Source organism: Synchiropus splendidus, chromosome 3, assembly GCF_027744825.2.
Source record: "Synchiropus splendidus isolate RoL2022-P1 chromosome 3, RoL_Sspl_1.0, whole genome shotgun sequence".
Lineage (NCBI taxonomy): Eukaryota > Metazoa > Chordata > Actinopteri > Syngnathiformes > Callionymidae > Synchiropus > Synchiropus splendidus.
The window spans coordinates 22,426,445-22,442,119 of NC_071336.1; the positions used below are offsets into that span (position 1 = coordinate 22,426,445).

General features: G+C 42.9%; 1 protein-coding gene across 1 annotated transcript; it reads right to left on the reverse strand.

Moving 5' to 3' along the window:
* Window positions 1-916: 916 nt before the first annotated feature.
* On the reverse strand, window positions 917-15,372 carry oplah (5-oxoprolinase, ATP-hydrolysing). Its single transcript, XM_053859620.1, has 28 exons — window positions 15,117-15,372; window positions 13,611-13,822; window positions 13,008-13,199; window positions 12,620-12,734; window positions 12,043-12,166; window positions 11,766-11,961; window positions 11,172-11,337; window positions 10,890-11,028; window positions 10,096-10,163; window positions 8,770-8,945; window positions 8,466-8,594; window positions 7,453-7,565; window positions 7,223-7,393; window positions 6,616-6,753; window positions 6,371-6,509; window positions 6,179-6,291; window positions 5,800-5,951; window positions 5,560-5,720; window positions 5,390-5,491; window positions 5,138-5,312; window positions 4,331-4,515; window positions 4,111-4,257; window positions 3,902-4,036; window positions 3,643-3,792; window positions 2,638-2,795; window positions 2,414-2,574; window positions 2,246-2,343; window positions 917-2,171 (listed from the first exon to the last, which is right to left on the reverse strand). Exons 2-28 carry the CDS (start codon window positions 13,779-13,781, stop codon window positions 2,022-2,024), a joined length of 3,924 nt encoding a protein of 1,307 aa, XP_053715595.1. The 5' UTR covers window positions 13,782-13,822; window positions 15,117-15,372; the 3' UTR covers window positions 917-2,021.
* Between the last annotated feature and the right edge of the window lie 303 nt (window positions 15,373-15,675).

A 15,675-nucleotide genomic window follows, 5' to 3' on the forward strand; every position in this document is an offset into this window, starting at 1 on the left:
AATTTGCTATTTTAAATGCGTTATTGGCATAATGCCTCGTATGCTGGTTTGACCTCATAACACAAGAAACTTTATTCTGGTTTCTGCTGTCCCATCTTTCATCGCTTCTCTCTCCATCCATTTAACAGTTTTAGACAGTTTCCAGATTAACTGTTAACATTAAAATTGCCTGCTATCTTATTCCTGGCGAACACTTAAACATAGTTCATGGTTCGCGACCTTGCCCTGCATTGGAAGTGATCTTGTTGTTGGTTTATTTAGCAATGATTTTGAGAAAACTACTGTATTTGCATTTACGGCTTTGCATTTGCGGCCACATTAATTGACTGGCCGCATTTGGTCCCCGAGCCTAAGGTTTGAAACATTTTTAACCATTTATGACAAAATAAAACCAGTACATATTGGTTCGGCCACAGCACAAACTACTCACTAGCTTGTTTCCATAGTCACCAAAGCTCTTGATCATCAGTGAGGACTGTAGATCTGGTGTTACAAGAGCTGTGCTTTCTGACTGTCATCATCAGAGGAGATGCTCCCCCTTCACTCGTGAATAAGACCCCATGATAGTCCAACTTTTCACTGACAACCACGGTCGCACACTTGATCATCAGTTCGTCACAGTGAACCAGGTCTCTGAGGGAGCCAACAGCACCACATCACCTGCCCAAAGCAGTGAGGATATGCATTAGATGAGGCCTCCAAACTAAACCAACCTGGCTGCGGTAACATATTCTCTACATAAAAAATATGAGGAGACAATGAGAGATGGCAGCCCTAGCTGGTATTGCCAATCCAAAGTTTATAATTCTTCTAAAAGATGTGAAAATAATTCAACATTTTCTGCCTTCCAGGAACTGCCATTCCTGCTAAACATTATTTATTTTAAATAAAGTTCAGACAAGTGGTTTCAATGTAATTTCACAGTTTATCAACATTTCTTGTAACATTTCATGATGTTGACATTTAATACAAAATATTTGGTGGAAAAATATTCTTTCATCAACTGTCATACCATGAAGATGAGCCGAAGAAGGCATACGGTGGTTAAAGGCAAGTTAAGGGCACAATGGTAATACGCAGCAGAAAGGTAAGGTTGTTGAGAAACATCGTGCATTATAACGCACGGCTCATATGTCATATGTCTACGTTTCTAAGTTTACAGGACAGCTGAATTATTTCACGTGGATACAAATTCATGCCGCTATTGTCAGAAGATGTTCCCCGATGGTCAAACCAAGTGCTGTTAAGTGTTTCTTCTGTGTGCTCAAGAGTTTAATTCCACAAAGACATGGTCTATCACTACAAATACAAAGTCTCTTTTCTACGGAAAAAACGTTAAGAGAGAAACAAATTTGAATAAATTTAAATTATTCTTCATCAGATCTCAAGATTTGAAATCTTAAGTAGTAATTCTACCCACTTTACTTACACTAAAGGGTTCAGTAGAGTGAATGACCCACAGCTGCGCTTCAATCCTTCACAGCTGCTGTTGGGTTAAGATGCGTTAAATAATTGCGGAGGTTTGGAGGCATTTAGTCTAAGTCTTTAGTATTATCTACTCGTAAGAATAATGTTGCAACATTAAGACAGCACTTATTTCAGAAAAAAACCTGTCACGACGACGAACAAGTCCGTCTCTTGCGCCACATCTACTCAAACGCGTAAGATCGGAACGCCCCCTACTGTCCACACACGCACACCAACCAATACTTCCTACGTGAACACTTGCAACACGCAATCCATTCATTTGGCATCAGTTCAGTATAATAAACATCTGAAGTTTAACGTTTTATAGCCGCTTTATACGCCAGCATATGCTGGTTAAATCAAACAATTATTTAAGATTGTGTTTATTTTTAGTGGTCGCCTGATGGATGAGAATGCAAAAGCATGCTCTGATTCATTTTTACAAACGTTGAATCCTGAAATACTCAAGATTTCGCTTCAACGGAGGACCTGCAGGAAGTAGATTTACAAACAGAAGCTTCTCTTCCTACGCAAATAGTCTCATAACTTTCCTGTTAAACTCCTTCCTGAGCCATTCGGTAGTCAAAGACACTGCCCCTCTCCAGGTACGTCTCGTTCGGCCGCTTGCGTTTGGTCTGAGGGGCTTTGTTGGCGTCTTCCTTTCCAAAGCCGCCTCCCCCAGGTGTGTAGAGGCAGAACATATCCTGTCAGGCAGAAAAAAAAGGACACAGTGTAAATTTGATGACAATTGTTGCTGTATTAAAGAGTGTGGTCTCACCCCGGGCTGCAGGCTGACGCTGGTCTTGGCACCCAGGTTCAGAACTCTACCATCAGCTTTGTGCAGCAGGTTCAGCCCGGACGAACCGTCCTCGCCTCCTGACCACCAGAGGACGCAGAAACCGTCACACCAATTACATCCATTAATAAAAGTCATATCCAGAAGTACCTTGGAGGCCATATGGGCGAGTGGATCTCCTCTCAGTCAGAACAGACAGGACCACCGTGTCTCTGAACAAGAGTTTTCTAATCACACCATCACCGCCACAGTGTTTCCCTGGACCTCCTGAACCGGGGCGCAGAGAGAACTGCTCCAGCACAACTGGATATCTGCGAACAGCCACACACATCATCATCATCGCCTTCAGCACTAGTTTCAACGGTAGAACCCACCTTTTCTCAAGAATCTCCGGGTCAGTGATGCGAGTGTTGGTCATGTGACTGTGAACTCCACTCCTGCCGGCCCAAGTGGGTCCGGCCCCAGCGCCACCAGCGACTGTCTCATAGTAACCGACTTTCTCACTCCCGAAGGAAACGTTGTTCATGCAGCCCTGAATCACAGAATCACAGAATGTGAGGTTTGTGTAAAGTCTAGATCAGGGGTTCTGAACCTTTCTGATCTCGGGGCCCATCTTTCCCAGAACAAATGGGCCTGGGGCTCATTCAATAGAACTGATTCATTACTCTTCATTTCATTTGTGATCAACAACCATGTTTAATACACAATTACACATAAACAAACCAAAACCTTGTGATGAAATGATATGAAACCATGTGGTCATCACAAAGATATTTATTTGCCATCGAAAAGTGCAGCAGAACCAGGTGCATGTCATACTCATTAAATTTATTAAATAAAAAAAATTTAAAAATACACTTGATGCAAACTGTTGAGAAAATTGGAAAAAGTGAATAAAAAAACATAATAAAACCATTTCTAAACATCATAAAATAAAAATAATGTATATATATATATATATATATATATATATATATATATATATATATATATATATATATATATATATAAAATATATATATATATATATATTTTAGAATCCAAAGAAGATATAAGTAAAGTGTACAAGTATCGCCATAAAATGTTCTGATTCATTTTCAAAAGTGCTTTTCCTGTTGGGGGCGCCATCACTTTCTTTACCATTTTTTCTTTTCAAGAACTTCTTCATAGTAGTAGTAGATTTGCAGCTGTCATGTGAATTCAGTGACACACTACTGCCATCATATGTGGCTAATGCATTGAAACTGAGCGTCTCGTGGCCCTCACAGCCCAGAAGTGTAAAACAAAAAAAAAACCTTTAGCGGCCCTCTAGGGGGCGATCGCGGCCCAACCACAGGCCCCGGCCCTATGTTGAGTATCACTTTCATTTGACTTCTCACCTGTGAGGCGGCGCAGACCTGGAAGGCCCTAAATATGACATCAACAACCCGCTGTGATGTGAGAACATTTCCTCCCACCACAGCTGCATTCTGGGACGGCTGCAGGATTGAACCAGCAGGGATGATGACTTGGATTGGAGCGAGGCAGCCCTGCAGATGCAGACCAAACATTTACATCGCACAGCTCACTTGTATATGTCCGACACGGTGGATGATTCATGGAAAAGAACACCACATCATCACTGATCAAGACTGACACCTGATTGAGCGGGATGTCCTGGCCCACCATGCAGCGCAGGCAGTAGATGAGAGCAGACAGAGTGATGGCTCTCGGGGCATTGCAGTTGCCCCAAACCTCAGGTCCAGTCCCTGAGAAGTCGAACACTGCGCTGCCCTGAGATTGAGCTCAGATGAGAAAGCGAACAGTGTTTTGTCTTGCACTTTGAAACCAAGCATTTCACCACTCACCTCCTTCTCGTTGATCTGCACCTGAAGTCTGATCGGTGTCCCGTCGTCCATGAAATCCTCTGAATCCACCTCCAAACAGCCCCTCTGTTGCCGTTGACGACCGGCAAAGTCTCTCAGCATGTCTCTGACCGCCAGCTCCGCATTACTCTGATACAGTTCACAGAGTCCAACTCAAGTAGTCACTTAAAAAAAGCTTTTTTAAAAAAAAAATCAGATTTACCTGAATGTAACCCATGTAGGCCTGAACCACAGCCAACCCATAGCTGTCGATCAACTCCCCCACCAGTTGGCTGCCTCTCTGATTGGCTGCCACCTGAGCACGCAAGTCCGACAAGTTGTCATGGAGATTACGAGTCCCAGAGGAGCCGGGGGACTTGGCTGGGGCCATCAGAGCTTCAGTTACAGCTGATAGAAGGACAGGGTGAAGGCAGAGAAGGAGGCAAGGCAAACTGTCAAACTTTATCCACACTTACTGTCTACGTCTGAACAGACAGAGAACACGGGAATCTGACACTTTCCTTATTCACTTTGGAGTGAATTATAGTGTTCTTCATCTGTGTTAAGTATCAAAACTTAACAAAGAATGACTGTGTCGTATACACACCTCACATTATAACTCCCTTTTTTATACCCAACAAATTGTGACCCTAATACAACACATATTTCTAAAATGATTGCCACCGATAGACTTTAACAAATGAAACATCCAATTGCTTCAACATTGGTAACTACAGACTCAATTCTTGATCTTGCTTCCAGGTTGCGCCAAGAAGCATTTTTTGGGAGCACATGCTTGAATTGGGTTGTGCTGCAGCCATAAGAGCATAAAGGACTCAGGTTTGATTCCAGGTAATTCGGGGTCTGTTCCGTGTGAAGTTAGCGTGTTTTTTAATGTACAAGCACAGTTTCTTCCCATAGTTCAAAACGAAAATAGTGAACGGCTGTCTGCTCCCTGCCTCTCACACAGCCCAGCACCCTGCAGTGTAGAGATGTTTTTTGAAAATACAAAACCAAGTTGCCTTGTCACCTTCTTCTTGGAAGACTCCACCAGTGACGAGTTTGAAGGAAATGAAAACAGCCCCCTCCTGCTGAAGAGAGGTGGAGTGGGGGGGCATTGATCCTGGGGTGATCCCCCCAATGTCAGCATGGTGCCCTCTGCTGGCCACGAAGAACACAGGCCCTTTCACATCTTTTCTGAACACCTGTAGGACGGACGATAATCATCATGCAGCCGTTTTTTTAAAAAACGAAGCAGCAAGACAGAGTTCAGTAAACGCACAGGTGTGATGACAGTGAGGTCCGGGAGGTGGCTGCCCCCAGCACACGGGTGGTTACTGAGAAGCACGTCTCCTTCTTTTAGACTGTCCCCCAGGGATTTGATCTGTGGACAGAAAGAGATGTGATAGTTGGAGATTTTATTTCACCTCTTGTAAGCCATATCCTTCTCACCTGGAACTGGACAGTTTCCTGCATGGCTCCCAAGTGGACTGGGATGTGTGGCGCGTTTGACACCAGCCCGCCATCTGGTCCAAAAACGGCGCAAGAGAAGTCCAGGCGCTCCTTGATATTGGTGGATATGGATGTTCTCTGGAGGACTCGGCCCATCTGCTCTGTAGTAGGTGAAACATAGATAACTAAATGAGATCATGTTATATACGTGACACTTCATCGCGCTGCACGTTCTCTAACCTGCAATACTCATGAACCGATGGGAGAAGATGGAGAGCTGAATCGTGTTGAGCTCAGTGCCCAGGGCACAGTGAGGGTCAGAGCCCACAGTTATGTGAACATCGCCCCCCTCTGTCAGACAGGCCTCACAGCATGGCTCCACTAGGATGGTGCTAGGAGGATAACAATATTCTCACAAATAACATTGAACTGGGGCAATGGGAAGAACTTTCTGACTCACATAGGTGACCAAGAGTTCACACAGAAATAGAATCATTAGCCACAAGGAAATAGAAAAAAAGCAATAGCCATGAAATGATAGATACTGTGGATGGATGGATGGATGGAGAGATAGATAGAGTACGTGAAGTGGAGAAATGATTGAAGATTTGAACCCCACCTGTTTTTGTCAATGATGATTGCAGGACCACAGATGGTTTGGCCGCTGCTAAGCTCCTCCCACAGATACACAGCAGTATCCAGATATCTATCCTCAAAGTAGCATTTAGTCTTCTGCAGAAGAAAAGCAGATGATATTCCAACAGTAGAATATAAGTGATTGGGTTAGTATTTTAAAAGACTATCAACATACCAAGACGGGTTTAGTATCTCCAGCATTCTTTTTTGATTCATACACTGATTTGATACCAGATTTGCCACAACCTCGGACCCTGATATCATCGACCATGATGGGTCTCTCGGAGATAGTGAAGCCAAACTCCTTCATATACCTGGAAGAGAAAGTGTTTTCATCTCATCTTTTATCAAGTATTACAGCTTACTATGTAATATTAGACAGTAAAGCCAGCCGGTTAATACTGGTCACCAAGTACTGACCTTTTAGTGAAGGCCAGGCGGAAGTCACCTGCTTGACAGCTGTGGTTGTTACTTGGGTGACCAGCAGCTGTGACCATCAGGGCGCAGTCTGTTCCTTGATAACGTAAGTGGAGGAAAACCTCAGTCTCTATCTGCTCACTAGGAAAGACAAGGAGTTTGTACTTAGTTAGTTGATCCTAAGAAGCTGAGCTATAAACCACAAGGGGCTTTCACTACAAATGGTTTCGTCCAAAAACAATTTTAGACCTTGTTTACACATATTCACATTCATAAAAAAAACAAAAAAAACAATATTCAAATTTAGAAAAAATGGAGAACAAGTCATCTTGTCCAGTTAGCTGCAGCCAACTGACTTCCTATAGGACGATTGCTCTATTTCAGTAACTCACCTCCATTGACAGAAGAAATATCTCTCATATATTTATGTTAAATAATAGGCTTCAAATAACCGTTTACAGACCACATTTTTCACCTAAGAGAAGAGGCAATTTCCACTATCCTTAATTGATCAATTTCAAATGAGGTTTATCTGTCTACTCATTTTACTTGGATATTAAGTTTGATGGGCAACACAGAGCACACACAGTAACGTCAGCAGGTGGCCGACCTGGTGAATCCACGTGCACAAAGAGTGTCAAGGCAGCGCTTGGAGAGCTGCTCAATTCTGCGGTCCAGTTCGCTGAAACAGCGCGACTCATATTGCAGTGAGCACGGCTCCTGCACCTCCTCCACGACATCTGCCAGAGCCATGCCGTACGCTGACAACACACCGCTGTACCTGGAAGACAGATCAAGCCTCTTCAGCTTTTGCGTGGTGTTGATCCAATAAATTCCTACTTGTGTATGAAGACGCTCTTCATGCCCAGGGCTCGGGCAATAGCACAGGCATGCTGCCCACCAGCACCTCCGAAACAGGCCAACACATGCTGAGACGTGTCGTGACCTTTAGCCTGCAAATAATATGAATGAGTGACTTACAAGGCTTAAAGCAGCCTCTAGTTAACTGAGAAGTGAAGTTGTAGGATGCAGGATAGGTACAAGTACAGTGGTACCTCGGTTCTCGAACACAATCCGTTCCAGGCGGCCGTTCGAGAAGCAATTTGTTCGAAATCAGAATCGATTTTTCCCATTACAATGAATGGAAAAAGAAATAATGCGTTCCAAGCCTCAAAATAGGCTTTTGTAGGGGTGAATGTAGAGTGTCTGCTGCAGGTGCGCTGTTCGTCTATGTGTGTGGCCGCTGCATGTGGGAGGGGTTGCCGAGTGAGTGACGTCTCTCCAGAAGTGAAGAGGTGCCCGGTGCGTGTCCAGCTCTGAATGTGCGCTTCTGTGCAGTTTGGCTGTGACAAAGTCATAAACCAAGTAACGCTCTGTCCCAGACTCGCCTCATCCCTGTCCCAGCTCCAGCTGACAACAGGACATGAAACCCTGGAGTGCGCGCTCCAGCCTCGGAGGTGTCGAGTGTGAGCACCTCCCCTGTGACACTTGACCACGGTCCAGTGAGGAGACAAGAAAGGTTTTACACCTCAGTATGAAGAAAAAACAGTAAGTAAATGTAACTAATGGGACATGTTTGCATACAGAGGCTGCGTTATACACAATAACAAAGCGCGTCGTGGGTCAGCTGATCGGTCCGCGCATGTTATGTTTTTTCTGGCTTTTTCGGGGGGCGTTTGAGTTCTGGATTTTAGTTTGAAATTCGAAGCAAAAAAAATCTAGAAATTTTTGTTCGAACTCCGATTTGTTCGAAGTCTGGGACGTTCGAAAACCGAGGTACCACTGTATATTTCTGACATGGTCCGTAACTGAACTGCTGCGATGACAGCTTAAGAAGAAAATACAGAAATCACCTGTGTCAGCGCTCTGATTGGCCGACACATCGCCTCATTCGCCACACGGATGAACCCCATGGCGACATCTTCCACACTCATCTTTGAGGGGCGGCCTTGCAACCTGTTGTTTGAGTGCTGGGTATCCATCTACAAGTGAGCAAAACAGTCATATTAATACGAATAGCGGTATTTTCATTGTTGAGCTCTAGGAAGCCTAAAAACATCCTTCTCTATGGGGACGGAATGACTGCAGCATAAACTGGGACAACCCAGAATTTTGTGCACTGATAATATTGAAACTACAAATGTGTGCGTTAAGCACCTGTGTTTGGTTAGAGGACAAGAAGAGGTTGATCTCCTCGGTCAGTTGGTGGAAGTGCTTCATGGTCTCCTCCAGTGACAGAGGTTCGTTCTCCCCAGGCCCAAAGATCTTTGGGAAGAATGAAGGAAGAAGGCGACCCAAAGCCAGGTTGGCATCCGTCACAGTCAGAGGACCGCCTGTGGGAAACCACACAGAGAAATGACACTTCTGTTTGCTCACAGGAATTAAAAGTCTGCACACACTAAAATGTGATAATTCACTGCACAGAAAAAAACAAGGGTTGCTCACACGTGATTTCAAATGTGCCAGGTGGAAAAAGAACAAAAACAGTGCTTGTGTTGTGCACTGTGAAAACCCACTGAGCTTCGCACCGTGAACAAAAACAATACAGATAACTTAGAGCAGATCCAGCTGAGAGAGCAGTGAGACAATAGTTACTGCAACATCACACAAGATATCGACTGACAGGCCGCATAGAGCTGCACCCAAGGAGTCGCAAAACATGCTTCAGAATCCTTAAAAACGTATCTCAGTCTTTGACAAGTGCTGAAGACTGGTGGACACACTTTAATAAATGAGGGTGTGTCAGCTACAGGAGGTGACAACTGTTCGGATTAGATTCAAACACGAACACATACATGAATGGTGAGACTTAAGTTATTCGCAGTAAAGATGAGCTCTTAAATCAACTGCTGCTACAGAGTAATACTTTAATTCAACTTGAAATGAAGTGTTTGCATCCGATAAGTCCCAGTGAAGTATGACAGAAATTGAAATAAAATCCCTTTTTACAGTTTTATTGTGGTTTATATATTTATTTATATATTCTTTTATTTTATTATAAGTATTTGAGGGAAATAAAGCAGTAGTTCTTTAAACATTTTTCCATCACAATGTAAAAGGTCATATATAATTGTAGATATCATTTTATAACAGTATAACCAACATATCATGTATTTACTATTCACATAGAGTCAGTCACACGTTTAAACACAAAGCTAGTATGTTAATCAACGTTGTCTGTACTGTAGTACCATCCTTATCTCAGTCCAGCGCAGGACAAACAACTTTTTGTTTATCTGAAAGGTTGGGCAAAACTCGTTATATGAACACAAACACCTGTAAAATTTAAATAAACTATAATAAGTCAAATTAATTCACAGTTGCAAATGATCCCAGCTATGCCAGGAGAGAATCTCAGGTCATTTGTTGCTGATTTCTTCATCTGTTGAGATGAAATCCAGATGTATTCTTTTGTGGAAATCCTATATTTATAATATGTATATGTAGATGTTTTACATTGACAATGAGTAAGATTTTTGTGACCTTTTCTGTAGCAGGCCGGACCAGGATGTGCACCTGCAGACTCAGGCCCCACCACAAACATCCCTGACCTGTAAAACCAAAACGAAACAAGATCAGCACAAAGGGACCTCACAATCCAGATATGAACATTAATGAGGAACAGGGGGGAGGATTGGGAAAACTGAGGGAATTATGCACCCCTCTTCTCATTACGTCTCATGGAGTCAATGCAGCGGTGTGATGCTGGAAGTGCGCAGTAGCCACCAGGAATAGTTGACACCGCAACCCCAAACACTGGTTTTAATTCCCACTCATGAGCAGCTCAGCCACTTTCCCATCTTTTATTTCATATTCTTCCATCTGTATGAATATGTTCCACAAAAATTGTAGACATTTCTAATCTCACTATCAGTGATTTAGTTTTGGTGCACTTCAATTCAAATGTCTTTTAAGCTTTTGAAGGACACGCAATGTGACTCGAGGGGCCCGATGTCTTGAGTTTGACTCGTGCTTCAGAATAAACAGACTTGTGATCACGGTGCCGTCTTTGCATATTTAAATCGACAAACAAATTAATCTCCTTTACGTCTAATCTTTACAATGTATTTACATTGTAGGAGTAACATGGGGTTTATTGGGATTATAGTTTTTAGTATTTGACAAATAGGTTGTACAGTTGTGCTAGGTGATCATATTTCCGGACCTTAGAACTGAAACTAAATCAAATATTTCTTATAAATAAAGACGAGTGAAATATTGTACATGTAAATGATAAATCTGGGCTAGAACTTGCAAATATGTGATGATATTTGGACCTGAAGAAGAGCCGTGAGCCGCCGCCGGCAGCCACGGTGTTGATGTCCAGCTGTGGGGCCTGCAGCGTGACTCCAGCTGTGGTTGCCTCAAAAACGTGTTCGTACTGACCAGCGTAGCGACTCACATCAGTGGATGTCCCTGGACAAACATGAGATTTAGGACACTTATAAATGAAGTTGCCAGTTTTTATTTCGGCCAAAACATACCTTGCATAAAAACTAGGCAAATGTGAAAGAGAAATGATGAAGTAACCCTTAAATCCAGAGCACTATTCCACTCACCGCCCATATCGAAGCCAATAACAGGCTTCCTCTCAGTAGGACTGTAAGACGTGATGGCGTATCCCACCACCCCTCCAGCTGGACCAGACAGCACCGCACGAGAACCGCAGAACTGCTCCATAGGCGTCAACCCGCCATCCGACTGCATGAACAGAACGTCCACATCCTGAAGAGAAAAAAGCCAGCCAAAAAATGCAAACTTATTTGAATAATCTTCTTGTTTCTGCACTTCAACTGCACTGGCACTATACCAAAATGAATAATTTTTGGGTTGCTTTCTGAGAATCTGTGAAGTATAATATTTGCACAACAACATTTATCAGAATAAAATTTTACCCAGCATTTTATTGGACTTTTTTTTCAAAAGAAATACATCACTTTTGAAAACACAGTGATAAAAGCTGCTTCCGTAAATTACAAAATATAATATTTATATCTTATTTAGTTAGATGAATTGTTTACTATTGTTTCACGTCTTGAATTTTACTTTAATAAGAATATTTTCTTTTAACATAATTCATATACATTAGAACTAATTTAAACATAAACTTTTTCAATTGCATGACAAAAGAACCGTGTTTTAATTCTCCGTACCTTCAGACCGCCTTTGAAGCCAGCGGTAAATCCTTTCAAATACTGACGGATTTTCGGAGTGAGGTAGGCGTCGGCACACACCGTGTAACCTCGAGGGACTGCGCGAACCATGGGCATGACCTCGCTGGACAGTGACACCTGCGTGAAGCCCAGCCGACGAGCCAGTTCACCAACAGCTTTTTCATGGTCCGACCATCTGCCAGGGAAAAAGACATGACGTCAGATGTGAAATTGTGTTCTATGTTCTATTGTGTTCTCTTGGAAGGCTGACACTAACGTGTACGAGTGAAGCAGCAGGACTGCCAGGCTGCTGATTCCACGAGACAAAACCCCTGTGAGGTCTTTCTCCACAGAGGCCAGGTCCAGTTCCTTCCACACTTCAAGCTCATCCCCTGTGCTTCCTACAGACAACACGGTGATAAACATAGTATATGATCAGTGTGTACACACACAACCGTCAAATATAATATCTGAAAAAGACATACACATATACATTAAAGCACAAAATAAATTATAAAAAATAAAGACTAGAAAGAAAAAAGAGATTTGAAGTTCACAATTCAAACGTCTGAATTAATGCCCAGATATAATAGCGTGTGAATTTGAAATATATCCCAAAACATAAAAAAAAGATGTAGAAATCTATCAGCATCGTGGTTGTTTAAAGAGTATATACTTTTGAATTCTTGAAAGCTTATCATATGTGCTTTTACACTGAAAGCATAATGAATCCACCGTAAGTTGAAACTATATGAGGTAAAGCTCTAGTCACAAGATTCCATCTGCCATCGGTTGTGACATTTCTGTTTGTGGTTTTCCCCGTGTAAGTAGAGTGACTTTTACATAAATCCCACCTGTTACTGTCCTCTTGAGTCCATTGGTTGGCAGCTTGCATCCCTCTTGCTTAAGAACAACACGCTCATCAACCTCTATGACCTCTTCGTACAGCACTTCAGGCATCACCACCTCCTGTACGCAAACACACGTACAAACACGCAGAGCACTTGGATAAACGAAATAATATGTGAAAGAAGAATAAACAAACACGTATGACATCCTAGCGTGTCACATGTGGCGCAACTGACGCATGAGTACATTTAGGAAACCATTTGCCGCCATGGACAGGACTGGTTTAGTGACATAATCTGGGGGCAAATTCTAACCCAGACCCTGATTTAGCCCCTCATACATCAACATATGATCTGCTGCAACTTGTGAGCACAGTCAGTGGATTTTACGGACCAGATCAAACAGTTTGGGCCGGGCCTGGGTGCCGATGTGCAGCAAGTCCTTGAAGCCCTTGGTGACCAGGAGTGCCGTTCTCTCCCCCTCTCTCTCCAGCAGCGCGTTGGTCGCAACCGTCGTCCCCATTCGGATCCAGCCAATCAGAGAGGTGTCTATTGCCTGCTCGCGGGGAAACGCCTTCCCAGTTTCCTGTCGACAAAATAGGGTTTCATTTAAGCATCGACACTGGATTATAGGTGAAATTAAATAAATATAAAATATGTTACAGTACTGAAATGGTGTACAGAATAAACAGGAAATGAATAAGAGATAATATACTACAATATTTAAGTTTAAAGAAAGTGTTTCTTTATTCTTTTATAAACAGCATGTATATCTTGTTTTTTTTAAAACCAAAAAAACGGACCTGTATATTCTATACATCAAGATGAAAGATTTATTTCTACTAACGTACAAGCTGACAGAATTTAATATTCTGTTATTACTTCAGTAACCTCAAAAATGCACATCTAGCATCATATATATATAGATATATATATATAGAACCACATACAAGAAAAACAAATAAAAGTGAGCCAAATGATCATTTAAGGTCAGTACCTCTTCCAGGACTCTGCGGATGCCCTCAGTGGGGGCGTCTTTGTAATTCTGAGGGTCTCTGGACAGCAGCTTCAGGACTCTTTCTCGACCATCAGGCAGCCGGGCAAAGACATCGGTGAAGGTGCCCCCACGGTCAATGGCAAAGTCAAATTTCCCAGATGTCTCCGCCATTGTGAAGAGAGAGAACGATGCTGACTGACAACTGCGGCCCCCTGAGGTAACAGAGGAACCTCGTTCATACAGACGTTACACCTGTTTGTTTAAGTTTTTTTCGTCCCGTTATTGACTGACTACGGCAGGATCCCCCAGGTTAAAAATTCAAAACTATTTTCTACAAATGTTACACCACTCACTACATCACTCATTCATCTACTTTCCCTGTGACAATCAAGAGGACCACGTGAGGAAAGGAAAGTAAGGATTTCGTGAGTTGAAATGCACTTACTTTTGATTCAAAATCCCAGCCACAAACCTGTTTGACCATATGTGTCCCGGCCTCACAAGATCACTGCACCGGTACATCATCAGTCAAGAAATACCACTCAATTTAAATGTTGGTGACAGAGCGCAGTTACCTGGGTCATCACTCAGTAAAGGTTTGAATGAAGGCAAGAGGACTGGTAATAGTCACAGAAATCGATAGAAGATGAAACATTTTCTCTGACTTTTACCAGTCCGGTTGTCTGGATTCAAACCTTTATTCAAGTCAAATGGTTCACTGAGCTACAAGGCTCCCTGGGCTTACACTTTGTTAATAGGCAGGGCAGAGATCACCATCCATGCAATAGACGGCCTGTACCACAGGAGGAGAGGGACCCTTTTGCAATGGGACCAAAAATAGCTAAATCTCATTGTAGTGGGAGCTGATTCGCCAATCTTTTTCAAACCCTTCGTTCATACACGGCCACAAATGCGGTCATAATCAAAATGACAAGACCAAATTCGAGTAATAGTTGCAGCTAAAATGGTTTGCTCTTAAATAAAAAAAGCGCAGAACCGCGATACTGAATTACAAAAAGGTTTGATGCGTCCTTTCGGTCTAACAGGAAGTCCCAATGGATGAGTGCAATTTTAACGGACCTCCAAATTGTCGGACAACTGGGGAGATATAACTATCAGTATTGGAGAAAACAGAACCGCAGGCGGCGGTCCGTAGGAGCAAATGTATAATGTTGAGCCAATAGATTCGTTTCTTGTGACCACAATGAAGCACATTCTCAACAAAATGATGCAATACGCGCGCCTTCAGCCAGGTGCATGAATGGTCGACAAAATAGATCAACAAAATAGATCAACAAAATACACGGGACATGAAAATACTGCGGGCGTGATTGTAAGTCCGACACCCGAACTGAGCAGCTCGCACGCAGTGCACACACACGCATCTACTTGGGAGTCAGGTGGCAGACTGAGTCGGTTCACCCCATTCATTGTCTGTGTTATGGAAATGACACCCACACAGGCGACAGGCGGATTTGACGGAAAGGAGAAGGATCCCGTGCTCACCTGACTCGAGCTTTGCCCTCAAAGTGATCCTGGCTTCAGCTGGACTATTTCGGGGATTGATTCTTCAGTTGAACCTCAACACTTCGGGCTTACGTTTGACTCCGCCCCTCGGAGTTGACTGACACTTGAGAAGGCGTCTTAAACAAGCAGGGTCGATTGGAAACCGCGCTGGGGAAACACATCCATCTCAGACACGGGCTGTATCGTGTTAGCAATGAAACAGTTAAAGCTAAGTTTCTCGTGCGTACGTGTACAGACAGCTCATCAGTTTAGACTTAGCGCTTGTGACTAGGGTACGCATGCGCAATCCATCTGACCCATGTCGTCGGACGCGTGACGTCAGAAACGGTGCTGTCAAAATAGTTACGTTTTTATGGAGTTGCCCCTCTTAGTTTTACATTTCATGCCACATTGGAGTAATTCACACAATTATAGCTCCAAAACAAGTCCTTATCTTAGCTCCTCTTTTATAAATCTAAACCCCACCCAAACATTCAGACATTGACAAAAAAAAAAAAAAAACTGTTATTGCGCTGATTTTTTTAAAATTTGAACTCGA